Source organism: Triturus cristatus, chromosome 6 (assembly GCF_964204655.1).
Source record: "Triturus cristatus chromosome 6, aTriCri1.1, whole genome shotgun sequence".
Classification (NCBI taxonomy): Eukaryota; Metazoa; Chordata; class Amphibia; order Caudata; family Salamandridae; genus Triturus; species Triturus cristatus.
This window is the reverse complement of record NC_140589.1, coordinates 1,649,440,180-1,649,464,280: the sequence shown is the minus strand read 5'-3', so window position 1 is coordinate 1,649,464,280 and position 24,101 is coordinate 1,649,440,180. Positions and strand designations below refer to the sequence as shown.

The following is a 24,101-nucleotide window of genomic DNA, read 5'->3' as shown; positions in this document are numbered from 1 at the left end:
TCGCCGCTGGCCTACCCACCCTTTCCAGGTCCTTCGGCAACGCCTACTCAGGTGCAAGAGTTTCATGCTGCCATGGTCCCACTGTTTGGGCTGTCTGGCCCTGCCGGTGCGCCTACAGAACCCGCGGGCCTGACTGGAGGTCCTGTCCTTCCATCGTCGGCAGCCCCGGCATCGCCGACAGCTCCGGCCCTGGCGCCGCAGGACCTCCCGGGATGTGAGGAACAGGTGACGTCAGAGGTGGTGCCGGTGGGGTCGACGTCGGTGGAGGTGTTACGAGGTCAACCGGCGTCGACCCCACCGGCACCACCTCTGACGTCGCCCGTTCCTCGGGACGACGTCTTCCCCAGTTTCAGCCCTGAACAGGACAAGGTGCCAGATCGGCACTGATCCCGACGCCGATGGGGCCATTTCTCCCCTATGTCCGTCCTCCTTATTTTCAGCCTGTTTCACAGACTTCGGAGGAAGGTGAGGACTGCGAGGGGTCTGAGGACCCTCTCACACAGCAGTGTGATTATGATCCAGACAGGGCAGAGGATTTGGGGGAGGCCAGTGGTCTTGACGCCTCACTCAACCTTGGCATGCTGTCTCAGTTATGCAGTGGTAGTACGTAGGGCAGGCGAGGCCCTCAACCTCAAATTCCCTACGGTGGCTGTCAGGACTAACCTCCTGACAGAAGTGCTTCAGCCGGCAGCAACCTCTTCGGAGCCCTTGCTGACTTTTTTATTGAAGTACTTTCTGACGTCCTTTTGGGCACTTGGTCCGGGCCCAACACAGGGGCTCCTGTGGACAGGAGCGTGGCCCGCCGCCATCGCTCAGCTCCAGGCAACCCCCTCTTTCTCTCACACCACCCCACTCCCGAGAGCTTTGTTGTCCAAGCCTCTGTTTCCCAGAGCACATTCCCTTCCGCACCTCCGGATAGGGAATTCAAGAAGCTGGAACAGCTTTGCAAGAAGCTCTTCATCTGCCACCTTATGGCTGCAGTCTGTGAGCACCACATGCCTCTTGGCCCGTTCTTCACACTCTCTGTGGGATACGCTTTCACAGGTGCTGCCCAACTGTCCGGAGGAAGCCCGGACATTACTCTCCCAAGCAATAGCAGCTGGCAGAGACGCAGCAAAGTTCACCATTCATTGTGGGCTTGATACCTCCGACTCGCTGGGCATGGCGATTTCCACGACGGTGGTGCTACGGCGCTACGCCTGGCTGAGAACTGGCTTCTCAGGGGATGTCCAGAACACCTTGATGGACATGCCCTTTGATGGCATTCACCTTTTTGGCAAAAAGGTGGATAGTGCGTTGGAGTAGTTTAAGGACTCACGCGCTACGGCCAAGTCCTTGGGCCAGTCGGCCACTCTCCCTCCTCCACCTTCCGCTTTTCGCTCCTTTCGTAGCCACTGAAGGGGTGCCCCAATACGTTCATTCCAGAGCCACAGGCCTGCGCAGCAACATTCTCAGTGCGGCCGCGGACGTGGGAACTGTCAAGGCGGGTCTGGGGGCCAGTGGGCAGGTCAGTCCACCTCCACCCCTGCAGCATCCACTGCTAAGCCTTCCTAGTCTGACCTTTCAGGTCCATGAAACGCCAGTGGGCGGTAGAATTTGCCATAATCTCCCCCACGGGCACAATATCACTTCGGACAAGTAGGTGCTGCAAATTGTCCGAAGGGGCTACTCCCTCCCCTTTGAGACTTACCCTCCAGCCATGCCACCTCAATACCACCGCATGTCGGGGGACCATCTTGCGCTTCTTAAGCAGGAACTTTTTGGCCAAGGTGGCTATCGAGCGCGTTCCTGGGCCAGAAGTAGGTCGTAGTTATTCCCACTACTTTCTGGTCTCCAAGAAGGACAAGGGTCTGCGTCCTATCTTGGACCTTCGGAACGTCAATCGCTTCCTCCGGAAGGAGAAGTTCAAGATGCTCACACTTGCTCAGGTCTTGTCTGCCCTAGACCTGCAAGATTGGATGGTAGCTTTGGACTTGCAGGACGCCTACTTTCATATTCCCGTCCTGCATTACCTGCGGTTCACGGTAGGCCACGAGCACTTTCAGTTTACTGCGCTCCCTATTGGCCTTACCAGCGTCCTTCGGGTGTTCACGAAAGTGATGGCGGTGGTCGCAGCTCATCTGTGCAGATCAGGGCTCCCAATCTTCCCCTATCTCGATGACTGGTTGTTGAAAGCAGGCCTCCTGCATTTGCTGGGGTTCTCAATCAATGTGCCAAAGTCACACCTGATTCCCTTTCAGAAGCTCCTCTTCATCGGAGAGGTTCTGGATTTGGCGCAGTTTCTGGTTTATCCTCCGACGATGACAGGCTCACAATCGAGCACATCCAGTAGTGATACCTCGACGTCGAGCTTCTTTGATGGCTTCTCGACGTCGATCCTCTCGCCGACTTCGACCTTCTCGACGTTGACCGTCTCCTCTGCGCTGAGCACCCCCTTGACGTTGACCGCCTCCTCAACGCTGAGCACTCCCTCGACGCTGAGCACTCCCTCAACGCTGAGCGCCCCCCTCGTCACTGATATTCTTGTCGATGGTGATCGGCGGTGTCGCCTCAACGACGAGCGCCGGTGCCTTGAAGTCTATCGACAGTGATGGTGCTTCGACGTAGATCGATGCCTTGACGGCGACCTCAGCTGAGATCTTGCCGTCCTTCCCCTTGACAGAGCGTCAACGTCACTTCGATCCAGAGCCCTGGGTCGACGGGGAGCAGATAGTCGTCATATCTGCTCTCGACGTAGTCGCAGCAGTTTCCGGCGTCTAAGGGGACAGGTGGCGTTTTTCAGCCTGTTTTCGAATGGGGAGCCCCCGCCCCCCAGAGGCCGGCGCATGGGGTCTTGGCAGCGGACTTACACTCTCCTTGCCCAGAGGTCCCTGTAGAAGTTGCCTGTCGTGTCTGCTCCATCCCTTGAAGTCGAATTTTCACCCTGTCAGGTCTTGCTAATGGCACAGGTATCCGGGATATGAGAGGCAGGCAGACACAGAATACACACTGCGTGAATCAGAGTTTGCCTTTTTCCTCCCACAGTCAGGGCACTTGTCAAATAAGGATATCATTGTGACCAGCAAACTGGAGTTTCTGCCCACAAAGTACAGCAGAAGAAAGTGAAAGGTCAAAGAGTCGAGTGAAGTCTAAAAAAACTCACTTTCAAGCTAGAAATATTGGAAAAAAATACCAATAAAGGTAGAGCTCTATGCTCCAGGGTCCTGCTAGCAGGAGGCGGAAAAAAAACTGGAAGTAAATGCCTCTTGCTGTGCCTCATGTGATAGCGGGGGACTCTGGAGACTCTTAAAGGCACGGTACCCATTTGCACACACATAATGGCAGCCTCCTCTATCCATTCCTTTCATCTCTATCAAGAAAAAGGAGTTTTATGAAGGAGAGTTTTCTATGTGTAAAACTCAGTAAATTACTAAACTTAAAGTTAAACTGGCTATCTTTTTCACTTCAAGATGAAGTAATGGCCAGTGTAGCCTAGTTCCTTAGGCTGCATTATTGTCTTTTTATCTCTTAAGTGTCCATACAGGCCTTCCTGAAGAAAGGCAGAACATGGCAACTTAAGAAGATATAGCTAATGAACTGCTCCGGGGTCCACGCACATGGGCGGGACTATTCACGTTATTATGACTCACGGAAATACCCCTACAAGAGAACTGGAGTTATAGGTAAGAAACTACTCCCATCCCCTGCATCCATGGGATCGAAGACGATGCATCGCCTCTTCTGCTCCTCTCATTGAGTCTTCGACACTTCCTCCATCCAAGGTACTTTTTTCATTGGGACCTGCATGAGACTTGGCCTGCCCTCCATCACGATGGGTCTAAACTTAGGAACTACCCCGGGCTAATGATTTTTTGTTATTTTGGTATCATTTTACTCATAAAAATATAATCTATTTTTCTAACCCTGTGTTGAGGATTTTTGTGCTATTTTTGTTTTAGTGTGTGTATGTGTGTGTGTTGCCTAAATACATTACACATTGCCTCTTTAGATAAACCTCACTGCTCTGTGCCATGCTACCAGAGGATGAGCACAGGTTATCTTTTAGTGTGTATCTAGCTTACTCTGACTAGAGTGGTGGTTCCTGCTTGTACAGAGTGCATACTCTGACAACCAGAAACCCCTGTTCTAAAAGACATGACCAAATCCTTTCACAAAACACAACAGTGTTTATAATTTTCTTTCAGCCTGTTAAACACCACCTCATTTCAAAGACGGGGGGGATTACTAGGTGGATTGTCAAATGCTTCCAGACATGCTGTGCTAAAGCTAAAAGAGCCCTACCTTCAAGCCCAAGACCACACTCCTCGGCAAACAGGGCTCCACCATGGGTTTCCTGGGGAATACATCCATAGCGGACATTTGTAGAGCAGTCACGCTGTCCACTCCATACACATTTAGAAAACACTACTGTGTGGAAGTTCTGGCAGTGGAGCAGGCCAGAATTGGTCAAGCTGTCCTCCGAAAACTTTTTCAGTTTCAGAACTCTGCACCGTCCTCTTACTAGCCACTGACAGCTTAGGGAAGTACCGCTTTACAGTCTATGAATGTCATGTGAATCTACAGCCACACATGCTACAAAAAGAATATTACTTACCATGTACAAATCTGTTTGTTGCATGCAGTGCTGTAGATTTACATGTGCCCACTCTCCCTCCGAAAGCCAGAGGTTGTTGCAAATATATTTCACTTCAACATGATTCTTCTGTACTTGCATGGCTACCAAGTTTGCCAGGTCATATGCGACTAGTTAGTCCCATTTTTTTCTTAGAATTATGAGACATTGTTTTATGTTAGGTGAAGTATGATTACACGTCACAGAATTCTAAGAAAAAACAGACTGGCCTAACTAGTCATTAATGAACATGGTAAACTTAGCAGCTATGTATTTGCATGGTTACGGTTTCTTCTGTACACTCTACTCAATACTTTTCACCTGTTGGGCTAAAAACAGTATAGCAATGGGGTCTGGGACTATGCGCATCTATGACCAGAGGACCAGTCACCAAGTCCTTGTGACTCGAAAGACTTTTTTGAAGAAAGGCAACTTGAAATGTCCGAGCCAAATGCTACATGGCAGGAGTATACAGAGGATGCAAATCTACAGCACTACATGCAACAAACGGATTATTGCAGGGTAAGTAGCATAGTCCTTTCTTAAGTAACATTTTTAGGACAAATACTTGTGGTTATGGCCAGGAACCATAACTCAGCCCCTAAATAAATGAGAAAACAGATAATTTTAGAAAGGGGACAGAGGCCCCTTTTAAAGTTTCATCTTAGCCACAAATAAATACTTGGGCCCGAATTCCTCCCCTTCTTCTTTTCCCCCACCATTCTGCTGTACACGAAGACCATCCATATGCAAATCAGACTTCATCTTCCTCCAATAGGAACAATCCAGCCCGCATGATCAGCCACGCCCCTTTTAATAGGAGGATAATCAGCCCCTGCCAGCTCTGTCTCTGTTGGGTCTAATAAATGAGGCACTGCTTGAGTCCTATGGCACAGGGAAGTGATGAGTGCATTGACATCAGCCACTGATAATTTCTCTGAGCTGTTTCAGTCCATAATCCTCGGTTCTACTCCAAAAGAAACAATATATCCAAGACTGCCAGGTAGAATATATTCATTTTCATAGTTAATAATACCGGCATAACGAAGTAGGCATTCGATATGCTTAAGCGTGAGAAATGGTCATCAAGTATAGGGAGGAGTTTCTATTCTTCCACTCCTCATTAGAACCTCTCTCATTTTTGCGCATGTATTGATTTGGAGAATGAGGGACTATGAGGAGATATCGTATTTCATAGCAGATTTTTGTTTTAGTTTTACATGGTGCACAACGGCACCAACTGTGTTATGGGTAGAACCATGATAAATGCTTCTGGTGTTTCTATAATTTGTACTTTTAGGTACCTGTTGTCGCCGAACTTCCCCAGATTCCTGGTTTCTCTCAGTCACCACTTCAAATAGTCCCTTAAAAAATTTGAGAATAAAATATCTGACCCAAATACTGAGGTACCTCTGGTGGAGAGTGAAATATAATTTTAATGGTTCTGATTTTTAAAACAAAAACCTGTTTGTAGAACTTTCGTCACTTGGAGAATCAGTGAAATAAATTAATCTGTAATATCCACATTTGTAAAGCGCGAACACTCACCCGTAAGGGTCTCTAGGCGCTGGGGGCCGTCGGGAAAATTAAGCAAGCTATTGCCCAGCACCATGGTGCTGGGCTAATCTGCTGCAGGCGCTGGGGATCGTACCGTGATCCCCAGATTCCGGAGTCAGTCGCCCTGACAGCGGCGCCACACCTCTTCCCAGAAGGACTCTCAAGGTTTCCAACAATGATGGGAGACACTTTTCCAGCCAGCATGCATATGGCGATTCCGACTGATCTCTGTTTTTGACATTTAATTTTGAGATACTTTTTAGTCACACTTTGGTTTGTTATCTTCAGACAGTTAGTTAAACTATTAGCGTTTTATGATTAACTGGTCACAATTTTAGGATTAACTGAGTCCACACTGAAACCTGGAAAAACTTAAACCTGTCTTAATAACTATGGTGCTAATGAGGACTCCTGGGTGAGTCTGCATTTTAGACTTCGGGTTCTAACTGACCGCAGTTGAAGTTGATTGCACTCTTCGATGCAAGAAGGACTTGGTCCAGGAGAGCCATTTTCCAGCCTCTATAATCTGTAGATGAAGATGATATGGTCAATGGTGGTAAAGTCATTATTATGTCTGGAAAGTTGAGGACCTAGCACTGCCATGGTCTGCGTCCTGGCCCAAATTACTCAGGATGGAACTAATTACTGCATCACTAGTATGAACTGGTGTAAAGCCTGCCTTGGAGAAGTATAACATCTCGTTCTGGATGAAAGATTATGACTGTTTTATCATAACCTGTTCCAAGTGCTTTGATGTATCTGGGACACCCAGCTTACCAGGACCTTGATTGTGCATCCTAATACTGACCTTGACCACATTTTACATGCCTGTTCTTCCACTTTGGCCTTCTAAGAACAATGAAAAAGTCTACTCACTTAGAGGTGAAGCATGGTAGCTAAAAACTCTGTAATTCATTGGACTAACTACACCTAAAAAGAGAATAATAAACGTATTGTTTGAAGAAAACATTATCATGCACTTTTTATAGGGACTTTTTCTTAATCATTTTACTTCTGACATTATTGATGTATAGCAACTATGCTCTTTTAAACAATTACTCATTAGAAACAGTAGGGATAAAGGCTGACACAGTCCTGGGGAAACGGACTCCCAAATTCATCTTGAGTTACAGAAGGCTATAAAGAGTGGATATCAAGCATATATGCCTTTCTTATTTCTTTAGAATTGTATTTATCATATTCATGTGTTTAAATGTTTCCGATTTATAGTGGCCTTTCTTATTTGAAGCTGATTTGTCTTTGCTTGGTTCACAGGACCAGATGACCGAGATCAATCTAAGCTTGAGGAAATTGTATGGGATCCCTTTAGCCCCCTTAGTGATCGGCAAATTGACCAGTTTTTAGTTGTTGCACGGTAAGTGAAAACAGATTGCTGCACTATGAACACAGTACTTTTAGTGTGTGTGTGTTTTTTTCATGTCAGTTGCGGTCTTCACTCCAATCATAAGAGTTACAGACAACATGAACTTTAGGTAACTCAACTTCACAAGGAAATATCACTTTACACATTCCATATATAATACACAACATTCTCGTAGAATCCTAAAGCTTTCAGTGTGAATGGGGAATGAACAGTCAGCATAAGATACACTGCTGTAATAATGCAGAAACCGTATTCAAGCACATGGAAAGGAATAACCTTATCAAGAGCTCGTGTCTGTGTGAAGATTTAAACCTAGCTGCCACACAGGGTAGCAGCAAGCTATTGGTTTCCGCTTTCAGTTTAGCAAATGTTACCATTTGAAAAACTCTAAATCCAATTTTCGCTATTGCAGTTTTCGATTTTGCATAAGCACTCTAGCTAGGGAAAGTGTAATTACAAACCCCTGTTCAGTGTCCGTTTTAGCAGAAACTGGTCTATACTCGTTGATACATTTTTAGTTACAATTAGAGCAGGTTTTAACCAGCTGGATTGAAATCCTAACCAAAATCTTTTTAAGATGTGAATATTTTTTAAGTGGCTTTTTATTTATATAGTACTTAATCCAAGCACAAATATATTTCATAGTGTTCCTGTTTTTGGCAGCTTAGCAACTGACATCCAGAGAGATTAAGTGCTGTGCACAACAGGACCATCCACCTTGGTCAAATGAAGACGTTGGCGTCCGAACCGAGGTCTGCTAGATCTACAGGCAGCAATTGTAGCTGGACAAAATCACTTGTATTTGCCAGCATCTAGACTTCCTAACCAGCTAACAATGATTTTACTCAAAGGTCCATTGCTCATAAACAAGGCTAAAGTTGCATGTCACTGACCTTGACTGAGCCCTATATGCATCTGAAAGCATTAGCTTGTCACCCAGCAATGAAGGCGATTTCCAGCCATGGGTTTATTTTACTGAACGGTCGGTAGGATTGGGCATATCAGATTGAAGGCTGTGAGACATGATGTAATAATTGTTGAAAGGCGAGCACTGGTGTCCAATATGCTCTAGAGTCCTAATCTGGCTCAGTTGATAGATGTCACAGAGCTTTTTAATAATTTTGTTTACCATTAATATTCTATAAACTTAAAATAGATATGTATCTTGCTACTTAATACATATTTCATTGTTCAAATCGTGAACTTTTCCTGACCCTTTTCCTTTATGTAAAAACGAGGCATCTAAATAAGTCTCAGTAATGCTTTCATTTAAGGGACTTCCACACAGTCAAGGTCAGTCACAGGACAGGTATCCAGAGTTTTGGAAAGGCCAGAAGGCTTGACACGTGTTAATGAATTAGGCATTGTGATCCAGAAGATCCCAATAAAGTCCAAGCAGATCTTAGTCGGTATGGATCTTCCTTGAATCGGACTAGAGCTCGCACTTTTTTTTCCAGTCCTGGCAAAAAGAAATCACTGCCAGCCAATACATTATCGAAGTTTCGATTTTCAGAAAGTATATTTGGGCAGAGTTTCCCTCCCGAGAAGGGCCTCTCGGAAGGGCTTCCCTTGCCTGTCCCCCAGAATGCCCTGTGCGAGCTGGTCCTTGTGTTCATAAGTTTGTGTATCCACCTCATAGAGGTCCCTAATCAAAGTAGTAATATTTTACAAAATATCTAAGGCAACACTTGTCATTTATTAGTTCTAAATATATATAATTGAAAAAAGTAACTATTCACAAATTCAATGTTCACAAAATATAACGAGGAGAAAACAATCTGAAAGAGTTAGATGATGAGTGTATATGTGTAAAGGGTTAGGGGATAAAGTTAAAGGATAGAGGGTTAAATGTGCAGGGTTAAGGTGCATGGCTTTGGATTTGGGAATAAGAATAATGGTTATGCGTTTGAAGTATTCTGTTATAGGGGTTATTCATTAGTCATTAAGGGTATTATTATTATGGTTAGCAGATCAGGGTTAAGAGTATAAGATTAAGAATTTGAGATATATAGCTATGAGTTAAAGGTTTGCGTTATAGAGTAGCAGGTTTGGGATGTACTTAATAAGTGATAAGGAGTTAGGGTTTAAGGGATTAAGAGTTAAGAGTATAATGTTAACCATGTTTACATAGTTTAGTGCTACAGTTGGAAAAGTGTTTCTTTTGGGGTGTGTTGATAAGTTTGTTATTCTAATTTTACAAGAAACAAATAACTTGCTTTCTGCAGTAACACTACAGACCATTCATTTCAATGAAACCAACTTAACTTTTGAAGTGATGCGTTTAGAAGTTTTAACTTGGAACTGGTATTAGTTCTCAAAACAAATTTCGAATTAACAAGGTACAATTGAAGAACTTGTACAATAAAATGTGGGGGGGGGGGGTGGTTATCCTGTTACTGTTTGAGCAGAAGCCATCCTTCACCTTTCATTCACCATTTCACACTAAAATAATGTGATCATCCGAGGTAGCCCTAACCACAGGTGCATCAAAGATGGTTGTAATTAATCTTCCAATCATACATCTCCAATGTTTGTTATGTTTGTTGCAAAATCAATCTTCATGCTGTTTACGGTTATCAAAAATACTACAGGTCAGAACAGGATTTAATGTCAATGGTGTGACAAATGGGCATCACCATTTATTTCAGCTGCATTACCTCAAAAATGAATATATGCTACTACCAGCCAGGAAGTGGGCAGTGTGGTAAAAGGGACCTATCCTGAGGTCGCAGTTCATGCTCTGCCCAATCACAAGCAATACAAGATATGCAGTTAGAGGGATCTCTTAGCATTGGGTTGCCCACAAACTGTGCAGAAAAGGGGAAAAAAGAAGGGAACTTCCAGAGCAAAAGCAAAAATTTGGGTGTTGAACAGTCACAAAAGACACCACACAAAAGCCATTCTAAATGTCCTGGATTAAACCAGAAAGATCTATTTTCCATGCTTTAACAATCTAAGTAATGTCTACTGTAGAGAAAAATGATGAGGGATGCAAGATTTTTCTGATTATGTGCTAAAAAATAATCCGAATGGCCAGATTTTTCTCTTTACAAAGTCCATCATTCAAAGCTGTGGATATTTTGAATGGTGTGTTGCCTTGGATTAGAATCTGTTGACAGCAAAGGTGCCTGTCGATTTGCAGTTCTCCCTGACCCCATTTAAGGAAGGGCCTAATGTATTGTTCGAGGGCATTTGGTGACCATCCCAGCATTTATGGTAGAGACTTCTAGCAATAGATTCCTCACCTTTTGAGTATTGCGCAAACGTCGGACTGAATATGAAATCTTTTCAGCAGTACCTCTGCGTGTCAGAAGGTGGTGCCTTGCGGCTCCACAATGACGCCAATGTGCTCTGCAATTTACATCCTTGGCCTGTATTGGCATCACTCCTGTGTGCCCTGGCTCCATATCAACCTTCTGGTGATGAGGGCAATTCTCTTGGAGTTGTAAGCCTTCCTTCCTTCCTTCCATCAAGGGGAGGCGGGTGCAAGTGATCACTGACAACACCACCGCCATGTTGTACTGCAACATGCAGGGCTGGGTAGGGGGTCACAGACCCTGTGCCAGGATGCTTTGTGCCTCTGTTAATGATGGGGCTGCCAAGGAATTTTCCTGTTGGTGAACCACCAGGCATGATTTTTGAATGCCAGGGTGGACGAGCTGAGTGGTCGATGCCTAGCGGATCACAACCGCTGCTACAACAAGAAGGTGGCACAAGATCTCTTCCGGGAGTGGGGAGAACCTTGGCTCAATCTGTTCGCTACAGATGAGAACATGCAATGTCAGCATTTATGCGCTTTGAATTTCTCACTTGGAGATGCATTTTGCCTCAAGTAAACTCGGGACGGCTGCATGCCTTTCCGTCGATACCTCTCATGCTCTGACTTCCCCAGAAGATCCTGACAGAATGGACCCAAGACATCCCAGTGGCTCCGGATTGGGTACAGAGACTATAGTATCCAAAATTCATGGGCATGATCATTTGTCCTCCATCAGGCTCCCCCTTCGGGATTCCTGCTGTTTCAGCAACAGGGCTGGGTTCTCCACCCCAGCCTTCGCAGTGTCCACCTTCATGCATGGAGATTGACCAGTGACCTTCCTTAGAGTTGTCCTTGAACAAAATTATATATGCCAGTCATTGGGACCGAGTTGTAGTTTGGTGCGGCACTCGCCAGATTGATCATCCTTCCCCCCCCCCCCCACCTTCATGCATGGAGATTGACCAGTGACCTTCCTTAGAGGTGTCCTTGAACAAAATTATATATGCCAGTCATTGGGACAGAGTTATAGTTTGGTGCAGCACTCCCCAGATTGACCATCCTCCCCCCCCCCCCCCCCACCCAACCCCTCCCCAATCCCACCTCCAGGCCAAACTTTCTGTCATTTTGTTATTTTTTTCTGTCTCTTGTCTGGGAATCTGGGAAGACCTTGCTTTGGGCACAGTCTAGGGTTATCTTTCGGCCCTCTATGCCTTCTTATGGTTGCCAGACCAGACCTTCTTGTTTAAATTCACAGTTGCGGTGAGTTTTTTAAAAGGGCTGCAACATACATTTCCCCTTCTCCTTTTGCCTTGCCATAAAGGGACCTTAGTCTAGTCCTGATGATATGCACTTTGTTTGAGCCGCTTTACAGCCGTCCCTTATGGCTCTTTACCTTCAAAACAATGTTCCTTATTGCCATCACCTCTGCTCGACGAGTGAGTGAGCTTGAGGCTGTTTGCGTCACTTCGCCTTACCCCACCTTCTTTGGAGACAAACTGGTTCTGCAGACGCAGGCATCCTTCCTGCCGAAAGTCATTTCATTGTTCCATGTCGGCAAAATCATCACCCTGTATGCGTTCTATGATCTGCCTCACTCCTCTAAGGAAGAGGAGGATTGACTCCATCGCTTAGACACCAAGAGATCGCTGAGTTGCTACATTGATAGTGCCAAAGAACACTGGGTGGATGATCTGCTCTTTGTGGGGTTTTATTTAGCTAAAAAAGACAAAGCAGTGCAGAAAAGAACCATCTCCCACTGAATAATTCTCTGCATTCATTTCTGCTACGCATTGGCTAAAAAGCAGCCTCCAGAAGTTCTGTGGGCTCATTCTCATAGGGTCAATGCTGCTACCACTGCCTTGGCATGTGGAGTCACTGCCCAGACATTTGCCAGGTAGCAACATGGGCACCTACACACGTTCTTAAAGTATTATTGCCTGAATAGTCTGGTTTGCCAGGAGAGGCCTTTTTGCCCATTACATCTTGCAGGACTTTCTGGTTTGAGTCCATTCATAGACCCACCTCTGAATAGGTATTGCTTTGCTATCTATTTTAAAGGTGAGGAGTCTGTGGCTAGAAGTGTCTATCAGAAGAGCCAGCTACTTACCTTAGGGAAAGCTCTTTGTGGTAGAGACTCAATATTGCCACAGAATCCTCACCAGCCCTTCCTTCCTTTTTTTTTTTTTTTTTTTTAAATTTATTTTATTTGCAGTTTGAACACATCAATAAGAAAACATCAGCACAATTACTTATCAGGCCAGCACAAAATACAGTACATGAGATACAGAAAGAGACTTATAAAAGCCGATTTAAAAATGTTATGCCTAACTCGACTGGCTACTAGTCATCTCCCTCCATATTGAGATCGGGGCCCAGACTTTTCTACCAAAGCATTTTTTTGCCCTTCTGCTCATACAAACAGGTCTCTATGTTATGAATGCTTAGCAGCCTTGAGAGCCACATTTGAAAGGAGGGGGCCAGAGTATCTTTCCAACCTGAAGAAATTAGAATCCTCAATACCGCAACAGACATAAAAACCAACGCTTCTTCTGTTTTAGCCAGTTTTTGCTTATTATCACAGCCCAGCAGCATCAGGGTAGGAGATAGATCGATCTTATGACCTAGCAGCCCCTCCCAAAACTTACACACTTCCCTCTACCAGCCCTTCCTTCCTGTTATATGTTTGGGCTCTATCCATTAATAGGATCCCAATTCTAGGAATCTGCAAATATATCTACCAATTTGCTTTTGGGGCTCTGAGTCCGAGGGCGCAGACTGTTTCCAATGCAGCGTGCGAAAGTGACACCTATATAGGCCCGCACACAATTACTGGAGTGGAAGAGTGTCACTGGAGCTGCAAGGTACCACCTTTCTGTGCGAAAGGTACTGCTGAAACATTTCCAGATCCAGTCTGACGCCTAGGGAGAATTCAGACGGTTGGGAATCTGCGGCTAGCTAGTCTACCAGAAAGAGTGTTACCTTTGCAGTTATTTTTTTCATCTCTGAATTGTATGTCAATTGCTGAATAGTATCTACAGATTAGCCTCCTACACCCTGTATTCCATCATTTATGAAACCTTCATCTAGGTTCTTAGCTTCTGGTAAGCACTTATTTGAATCCTCTGCGTTCTTACCTGTCTTTGTTGTGGATTTTAAAAGCACTGTTTTTGGTGGTTATTACTTTTGCAAGAACAAAAGGTGAATTACAGGTGCTGTCAGTTTATTGATGGTTTTAAGTCTTATCTTATATTTCCTGTCCAAGGTGAATTGTGAAAGCCATATTTCACACATGATTGTTACCTGCCCTTTTCACTCCTCCCCAAGTTTTCAACTAACTAAAGGAAACCCTTATTTTATTTCCAAGTGTCCGATAACTGTAGCGTGGACAATCATTGTTTTGTGGCTTCTGGTGCGTCAAGAAGAAGAGCAGCCAGAAAACAATCTGCATAGGAAGTTTTATTCATGATTTTTTTTAAACAAACTTGGGGGGGCTGGGGAGGAGGGTCCTTCTTTTTATACTGTAAAGGCTAAACCTTTGTCTTTAATCCATATTTTAACAAAGCCTTGTTGCCTGCACTTTGATTAATTTGTTTCCCAAAGGAGGTCTGAGGAGGAGGGGGGCGCAGATCCGGGTGGGCATGATACATTCTAGATTTTCGGGATTTCCACCTCAAATATTCAAATAACCTGAATGGGACTTAGTCATATAGTTATTATCTTTACAAGCTGGTAATGATCAAAACTTTAGAACTATTTTGGCCGCTACTTTAATGGAAGAGCAATTTACGTAACCTTTAATGAACACTATTTTCCAAACAGATGACTCGTCATCCTCCCACCTGCTCTCTTTTAAGGATGACCACAGTCTTTGGTAATAATTGTCTGATTTGTGTCTGTTCGCTCCGTCCTTTTATTTTGGTTTAGGTACAGGGAAGATAAGGGTTAGGTGAAATTGATTTACTTTATGACATCTTTACGCCACTTTTATTGATGATGTCTGTGGCGCTGCTGCTGGGGTCGATCTGGCGCTAGCCAGGAGGGATGAGAGATGTGCTTCATAGCGGTGTCTATGATTAACTTTAAGATTCCCAGTCTGCAGGGAAGTGGGGTATTCACCAGGAAACTTGTACCTAAGGTGTAAAATATCATGGCTAGTCTAATAAGAGGTATCCTCTCTGCAAACCTGCCTGTTGATTATTATTATTTCTTTTTTACTTCGCCTTTCTTTAATAGACATGCACATGCTGATCCGATCCTTTCCTTTCCTTTAGTGCCGTTGGAACATTTGCTCGAGCGCTGGACTGCAGTAGCTCGGTCAGACAACCAAGTTTACACATGAGTGCAGCTGCTGCTTCGCGAGATATCACTTTGGTAAGATATCATTTCAAAAGAATTGTGCAGATCTCTTTTCTCTTCCAGATATTTTCTTTTAGTTGGTCAAAATATTGCCAACTACACAATAAATTAAGGCATCAGGTCTTGTGAAAAAAAACTCAATCCACGTTTTATTTAGCGTCTAGCTCTTCTGAGTAGTGGGTTTAAACCAGACCCGTCTGCTTTGGAACTGGGATATCAAGGTCGAGTGAGTCCCGGCGTCGGCTCAACATCCTGTGATTCTCAATTAGGTTGGGCTAGGATCCTACTAATTATCCCAGGAAAAGTGGCTATTGATGCGAACGAGAAGTTCTTGCTTGGTCTGTTTTCCTGGGGCATGGTGTTGAAGTGCACCACTTGTGGGGAGTTGAATGTGTTGAAAACTTAATAAAAAATATTTTTAAAAAAATGGTGTTATGTCCGACTAGGTTTATGTTTAGCATTGGTAAGCTGAGCTACTGTGGGCTTTACACAGAGCAATCTTTTTTAACTGTTTTGTTGGTAATTCCTAGTAAAACTATATGTATTCTTCAACTGATGTACACTTGTACACAAATTATTCTTTCTCTCTTTCTCCCTTATTAACATCCCCATTCAGATTTTTGTGATAAATGTTAATGCAGACATATTACATGAAACGACCTGGATACTAGCCACAACAAAACTTTTAAGTTTTGATTAATTGGGTAAAGTCCATTCTTTTCAATGGTCTTCATCAAATGTTATTTCTAATCTCTGGCTTTCTGTTTTGGAAAAACAAGAAAGGGATTCCATAAAGAAATTAGACCCCTTAAAGCTGAAAGAAGAGACACGGAGCAAGAAGAGGAAATGAAAGATATGAGATGGTGGGCGAAAGGCAGTAGTGGAGGTGAAGACATAATAGTAAACAGAGAGTTAACAGAAAAAATCAAGAAAGAGGAGAGATGCCAGAGATTTAAGGGAGCCATTTAATTAACATTTCTATTTTCTGTGTTTTGCATAGTGAAGGATGAGTAAAGTCAATGGGGATGAATGCATTTTGTTTCCTGGTGATGCTTTTAGGGTAGCCACAGGACAAATACATTTTGATAAATAATTGTATGGAGGTGGAGAAGAATATGTCAACATTTTTCTACATACGGACCCTGCCAGTTAGTGGCAGGACTGGTATCTGCATCTATTGTGGTTGTCAGCCTATCACTCTAGATATTGCAGCATGGATTAGCACATTTTGCAGCATCATGTATGCAAATGCTTTTAAAAAATTGATTTATACGTGAAAATAGGGTGGTGTTAGAAAATAATTTTGGAACAGATTGGACCTGCTCCCTAGCATATTCGTAAATTCTATGTTTTTGTCTGACTGTAAAATACTATTTCTTTCATAATCATACTGTAAGCAAGAAAACATACTCTAGAACAGATCACAATACTTGTATAGATTTTTTTCCTACCTATTTTTCTTTCCAATTTTTGGTGTAACATATTTGATCTAGCTTACCATATTGTTACACAGAGGTTCAACAACACGTGTTTCACCCTATCCTGGTTGTTAAGCCTAGGGCCTTTTCAAGGCTGAACGTTTGTAAAGAGATAACAAAATAGATTATTATATCCAAAAGGCAACTTAATAATTATATAGGCATACATTTGCATTATGCACGGCAAACTGGAACAGTCAAAGGTTTTGAAGATGATCCTATGGTGTTTATGTATGTGAGGAGCACACCTATATTGAAATAAAATTCTCATGTAACATGCATTATTTTTCATGGTGTCGCAGTAAAACAAGGTTTATGAAAAGCTACTTCATGGTATAGTTGTAGAAAAAGGAACCAGAAGACTTTGGAATGGGAAGTTTTGATAGTGGGCCTATAGGTTAAGCGTTCTATAACCTATTGACAGAGCCTGGTTGTATTCAAGATTACCATCTTCTTGCTGGTAGCATAACTTCTGAAATAAGTCTTACAGTAAAGAATCGAAAAGGCTTAAGTTGTGGAGAGGTAAAGCAATGACAAGCTAATCGGTCTGGTGTCAAGCTTCTACATGAGGTCTCAAATCACCATCTGATGCTGATATTTGTAACAGTTTGATGTTTGGTTTTGTTCCCACTTTTCCAAGATCTCATTTTGATGAAGAGTAACATAATTTGTGTGTCATGCATGAGACGTAGAAACAGGGGCCAATTTAGGAATAATACTCCTTCAGGTTAAAAAATGTTGTAGTCTTAGTTTAATTTACAGAATGAGAAGTAGTTTCTTTCAAGGGTGCAAATTGCGTTTTGACATGCTCTGCAGAATAAAGAATGTGAACAGAGTTCTTATGATCTTGTGTAAACAATATTCCTAGAGTATCAGAGCATGCACAGTTTTTGAGTTGAAGAAGGCAATAGTATAAAACAAGCGGTTCATACTAATTTGGCTAATATCAAGCAAAGTAAACTTTAGAAGAGGATAATTTTACACTGGGGAGTCTAGTTGTACAAAGTAACAGATAAAGGGTTATACTACAAACTTTAATAATGATTATACAAGTCTGCGAGCAAGAATAACTTTCATCAGGCGTTAATATTAGGATTGCAGTATTTTAGTTATGAAGGATATTAGCAAGATAAGAGCTGTTATTGTCTGGACGTGAAACATATATATTTGTAAATTTAAGCTAAATGTAGTATAATGGCTACATTGAGTTGCGTAATGAAATATCTAGTATATGCTTTATATTGTAAGTGAAGAATTTACTGACCGTTTTGTATAGAATCAAAAAATATATATTGCTATTAATCCACCTGCATTGATGCAGAGGTGATGAGGTAGTACTTAGTTGTCCCTCTTTAAAGGATGTTGTATATCCATTTTATGTTGATGATGCATTTACGTCATAGTTAAATCTGAAGTGCACAGATTTCCACTGACTTACCAATTTGCGTTCATGTTGGAAATGTATGTCATGTAGGTTAACTTGCTGTTGTTGGAAATGTACTATCAGTGTAGTTGCAAAAGAATGTAATGCTTCTTAGAGGGTATGAATTTAGTTTTATGGGAGCATCAGTAAAAAAAGATTTCAGGTTGTACAGTGTCAAGGAAAAGGACTCGGTTGCTTTCTTTTTCTTAGAAGTAATTTATGGTTTCCACCTCTTCTTAGTTTGGCGATATGGCATAAACCGGGAAGATCGCTTGTATTCATGGTGCATGATATAGTCTTCTGATAGAGGTTTACCAACTTTTAGAACCTAGCTATTCCGAATTTTTTTTTTTTGAATTGGGCGAATTGTACTTCCAGCACATGCTACATCACATGGAGAGATAATTATTGTGTAATTGACCTAAAAATTATGATTGACAAAAAAGTTTCTTGCCTCATCCAAAACCAATTTGTGCTATAGATTGTATATCATCCATTTATATATGGTTGTTTCCTAAAAGATACAAATGGTAAGTGATTTATGTATATAACAATCTCCTTCATGAAAGTGTGTAATGTGTGATTGAACCTGTTGTAACAAAGAGGATATGATGGCAAAAGCAAGGAAATGGATACAATGAACAGGATAAAACAATAATGCAGATTGAAACAATTAACCCATCCTTTTGCTATGAAAAATATATTTAAAAAAAGCCCCATATTGATTAATCACACAATTTCGTACAGGACATATTTACATATGATATTCTTAATTATGTTTTATAGTGTGTGAAGTTGAAAAGACTGTAGTAAAGATTGACTAAAAACGGAGGGTTATGACCTGAGGTTGTCCTTCTATGGCTCTGTAAACTGGGGCAAACACACCCTTTCTGCACTTAACACTCAGGATAGTGGGGGCGAGCAGTCAAATGCTTCTCAAATAGTGTAGGGAAGACGAGACGAGTTCAGAATTCAACAGTCAAACAGCATGCACAATAATGCATTGCCCAGCCCTGTTCTTATTTTAGTAAAATAAAAGTACTTGAATACCACAGCCAAACGTAATACTACACAATTCAGTGGCGGGGGCAGGATTTCCTCCCAGGTTGGCGAATCCTTCACGTCCGACAGATTAATAATACAAATTGCTCCAAATGGCTATGTCTTGCCTTTCCTCTCTGCCCCACCTGCTTATCCTCCCACACAACTTATTTTAGAACAATTTTGCTAAAGGAGGAGCAGCTGTTGCTCTCAGTGCCAAAGGGAAGATGCTTAACTTGAAAGAGGAGGGTGTTGTTGCTCTCTTTATTCCCTCGTTACGAGGAAGGGCAAGGCCTCGGCCTATCCTGAACCTTCAGTCTCTGAATTAATTCCTGTAGAAGGACAATTTCAGAATGCTCATGCTGGCTCAGATTTTGTCTGTTTTTGTTTTGGACCCAAGGGACTTGATGGTGTCATTGGATTGCAGGATGAGGCGAGAGCGATGATGGAATCGGGATTGGCGTGAGCTCGGACGCTAATCGGCCGCTCACGTTAGCCACGTAAGGATCGGCTAGGCGTCCTGCGATGTCCAGATCGGCGATCAGACCCACACTGCGAGGACTGAGGCTGCAGCTGCAGCTGAGCCGACGGTCGTCTCTCGCACGGGAGGCTCGGATCGTAAAATTCACCTTGGAGCCTGAGAGAAACACCAACCTTCCGGTTTCTTCCTACGGCCTCATATTACCCTGTTTCAAAATCGACCTGGACCTTAAGATTAAGCGCGGCTGGAGCTCCTTCTTTGTTGTTGACAGCTGCTGATCATCAGGCGATATTGTGGTTATTGTTGAGAACTGCAGCACTTGCTGCGATGAATCAGAAGGGTGCCAAGAGAGGCTCCAAGCCCAGAAACATCCCTCGAGATTCATCAACTACGGAAGGGAGCCATCTACTAAAACAAGAGGTAAGTGCGGGGAAAAAAGTTGCGCTCCAAGGCGGGGGAGGGGGGAGGGGAGGGGGCTGACCCGGGTGTAATCAAAGACTCTGCTACAGGCGTGCTGGGACCCCTTGCGAAAATGTTTTTAAATAACAAGGGGCAGGCTACAGCCGATAGCCAACTACCACCTATACACCCATCCCCACAAGAGACACTGCCACCTGTTGTTTGCCCTACTACAGACTTGTTAGTCAACTTACACCTATCAGAGCCTCCAAATTCTCAGAGCGCGGTTATGGGCTTAGGCTCAGTAGGTACACCCCACCCATCAGCTATCCCCCTGAATAAAACGAATAGTAGGAATATCACGCACAACCACCTCGAGTCCAGGGAAGAAACAGAAGTCAGGTGAGAGACTCCAAGTTTGGAAGTTGGCACCCCCCGAGCCGTACAGTTGGTTAACCCAGAGGCTACAAGGTCGATAGCAGGCAACTGTGACTACATATTAAACCTGGAAGCTACAGCCGGTGTACAAATACCCCGCACACCAGAAGTGGCCCCCGAGAACTTTTTCTCTGTTTCAGATGGTGCTGAGTCTTCCTCCGAGGAGGGGGGGGCTCGACACTAGCGACTCGGATAGTGGGGATAGCGAAGAGACCGGGACTGTACAACGGCCTAAGGTGCCCAAAGTCCAAGCCAAAAGGCGTAGCCACCTGAAGTGGGACTACTCGGACTCCCAGCTGTCCTATCAATTGGACAAAGACGACTCACAAGCAGCGAAATGGGAAAAATCTAAGAACTCTACTGTAGCCAGTGGCGAACCCTCACTTGCCTCAATTAGAGAGTTCCAGGAGGAAGTCCGGGCTGATAATGTCGCGGCTAAGGGAGCCGCCAAAAAACTACAAGGAGGGCTGAGGAGGCTAAGCAAGACCTGCACGGACATTAGCGATCGGGTCTCCATGATTGAAGGACGCACTGAAACCCTCGAATCAGAAACTACTGTTGTGAAGAAACTGGGGGAAGCAAACGCAGCCTGTATAACCGTTTTCATGGCCAAGATGGAGGAGCAAGAAAATCGCCAACGAAGGAATAACCTTCGCCTTCTTGGGATACCAGAAGGTAAAGAAGGGGATGATCCGAGACGATTCATTGTAAAGCTCCTCCAAGAGTCTTTCCCTGATCAGAAAGGGTGGGACTGGGACCGGGAGGTCCAGAGAGCGCACCGTTTCCCCTTCAATATTCGACGACAGCGGAGTGGCAACGCGGCCACAGGCGGGCAGCCAAGAGTCTTCCTGGTATACTTCGGAAACTTTTTTCTAAGAGAAATGATATATGATCAAGCCCACCCGAACACTATGAAAGGGGCTGATGGCATAAACTTTTTCGCCAAACCGGACTTTTGTCACCAAACAGTTGAAAGAAGATGGCGTCTAAGACAACTAATATCCCCCTTCCAACAGCATGGTGCAGAAGCCGATCTTCTCAACCCCCGCTAGATTAAAAGTTATATTGAATGGGGGGGTCAAAATCTTCTGGTCAGAAATTAAAGCAGGGGAATATTTGGATGAGATCAAAGCTAAGAAGGGCCCCAGATAAGTTAAAGATAGCGTCACAGGTTATGGGAATTGTATTAACTTAGAAAAGGGGAAAAAACACGTCACAACACTACATCACCATAACGCCCACTTGCGGGGGGGGGGGGGGGAAACATAGGTGTAAAAACATAGGTATAAAAAAATTTTAAAGCTAGATTGGCTTATGCACTTTGTAGGGACGCCTAGCCTAGCCCCCAGCTACACTCTATCACAGGCTCGACTAGCGGCCGAGACCCATCCTGATCACCATCCTTCAGGTACCACCTGATCGCTTTGAAGAAGGGGGGGGGAGGGAGGGCATGGAGGGGGGGGCAGGGGGAAGGTGGGGAAACACTTTTACTACTCTCACGGACACTACTTCTACACAAGGGGATCGGATGCATCAGCATTGACATTTGCACACACACATGACGAATTGACTCCATTTAGATTCAAAGGAAGTTTAGATAAGACTCGTGAAATTTTTCAAAAAAAGGGAAAAATAGTAATCAGGAAATGAGAAATTCGAAGAAGAGCAACTCATAGTAAACTTTACATTATATATATATATGGCAAGACTAAGAACACTTCGACTTAGATCTATCAATATTTGCGGGCTGAATGAACCCTCTAAAAGGCAAAAAGTAACGCAGGGCCTGCACTCGCTAAAACGGAATATCATATGCCTCCAAGAGACACATATTGAAAATAGTCAAAGGAATCTACTGAATTCTTTGGGGCGTAAAGTCATTGGGGCCACCACGCAGGGAGCTAAAGTTAAAGGTGTAAGCATTATGGTGGAAAGGAGACTCCCTATAAAAACTCCGCGTTAAAAACGACGTACTAGGTAGATGGGTCATTTCAGAGTGCCATCTTCCTTCTAGCTCTCCCTTCACGCTTTGCTTTATTTATGGTAGCAATATGGACGATCCTGCGGTCTTCAATCTACTCTCGGGGGAGCTCGCTCACTGGCCTATCCCGATTATTGTATGTGGGGACTTAAATGTTAACTTGCCCTGCAATTGGGCATCGGATAGTACATGGAAATATAAAGGTAGGAAACCTGCAGTTTTCCAAGCAATATATAACCTAATGCTTACACACGGGCTGAGTGATGTTTGGTCCAAACTCAACCCACATCAACCAGGCTATACTTATTTCTCTGCTCCACAGCGCTCCTTTGCTAGGTTAGATTACTTTTTGATTTCCTCTTCCCTACTTAATAAATGTACCATGGACTTGGCCCCCCGCTTTTTATCTGATCATAATCCTCTAATACTAACTATTGGTGGGCTGGGGGATTGTAACAACAATTCTATGTGGAGCTTTGAAAAAGCCCTTTTACACAACACTGTATATCGGATACATATGCAAACCTGGATATGGGAATTCCTGGAACATAACACAGGCTCTGCCTCAATTATGATCGTCTGGGATGCGTTGAAGGCGGGCATACACAGAGAAACCGTAAGCTTCTCCGCTAGGAAAAAGAAAAAATAATCATGACCACTCTCTTAGATAAACTAAAAACAGCAGAGTTTAAGTTAACCCATCAAATGTTAATAAACCAGGACATAGAGAACACCCTGAATACAGTTATATTGATTAAAGCCGAAATTGGGACTTTTCTTCTATAAAAAACCGCCGCAAAATGCGCAGCTTCCTGCGAAGTTAACTATGAGTGCAGTGATACCATAGGGCACCATCTTGCAGTTAAAACTAGGCAGAAAGCTACAAGCAACGAAATCCTGTCAATACGACTTATATCTGGGACAGAGACCAACGACCCTTGTACAATAAGGAATGCCTTCAAAGAATATTACTCACAGCTATATCATGAAGAAAACAATATCTCGACTGAATTACTCCAGCAAGAAATAACAACTACTACAAAGATATTCCTATAAGACCACTGGACCGGGGCATCTCCGAACGGCTGGAAGTCTCTCCAACCTGGGATGAGATCTTAGATGCCCTTACTAAACTTCCGAGCGGCAAAGCCGCTGGTATAGATGGCATCCAGCTAGATTTCTAAAAAACATTTGCCTCAGAAATAAAACCCGCCCTTCAAGCTGTAATAACTGCTATATTTAACGGGACCGCACCACCAGTGTCTTGGTCAAATGCTAAAATATTGATTTTTCTTAAAAAGGATAAGTCTCCCCTAGATATGGGATCTTACAGACCTATTACCCTTATTAACTGCGACTCCAAAATTTATTCCAAAACCTAGCTATTCGGATTTCATCAATTATCGAGCCGCTAGTCTCCCCCTGGCAGCATGGTTTTATTCCCAAAAAAAACACCACCGAGCATATTAGGAGAACTATCACCTTGTTCGATGCGGCGCAGGTGGCAGGAGACCCGATGTCCTTAATACTGCTTGACGCTGAAAAAGCTTTTGATCTGGTCTCCTGGCCGTTTTTGTGGCACACCTTGAAAACTATGGGTTTTGGGCCTAGAATAATCCAGGCTATTCAATCCCTTTATTTAAAACCTACGGCTTATATTTCAATAAATGGGGGACTCACTGACCGGCTGAA

The 24,101-nt window shown here is 43.7% G+C and overlaps 1 protein-coding gene across 3 annotated transcripts in view; it reads left to right on the top strand.

The window, feature by feature from the left end:
• Positions 1–24,101, top strand: part of MTA3 (metastasis associated 1 family member 3) — a 988,675-nt gene that overhangs the window by 288,358 nt on the left and 676,216 nt on the right. For all 3 annotated transcript variants that reach the window (XM_085612803.1, XM_085612804.1, XM_085612805.1), the window contains exons 7-8: positions 7,445–7,544; positions 15,084–15,183. In XM_085612803.1, coding sequence (XP_085468929.1) covers positions 7,445–7,544; positions 15,084–15,183 — 200 coding nt within the window. The remainder of the gene's footprint in view (positions 1–7,444; positions 7,545–15,083; positions 15,184–24,101) is intronic.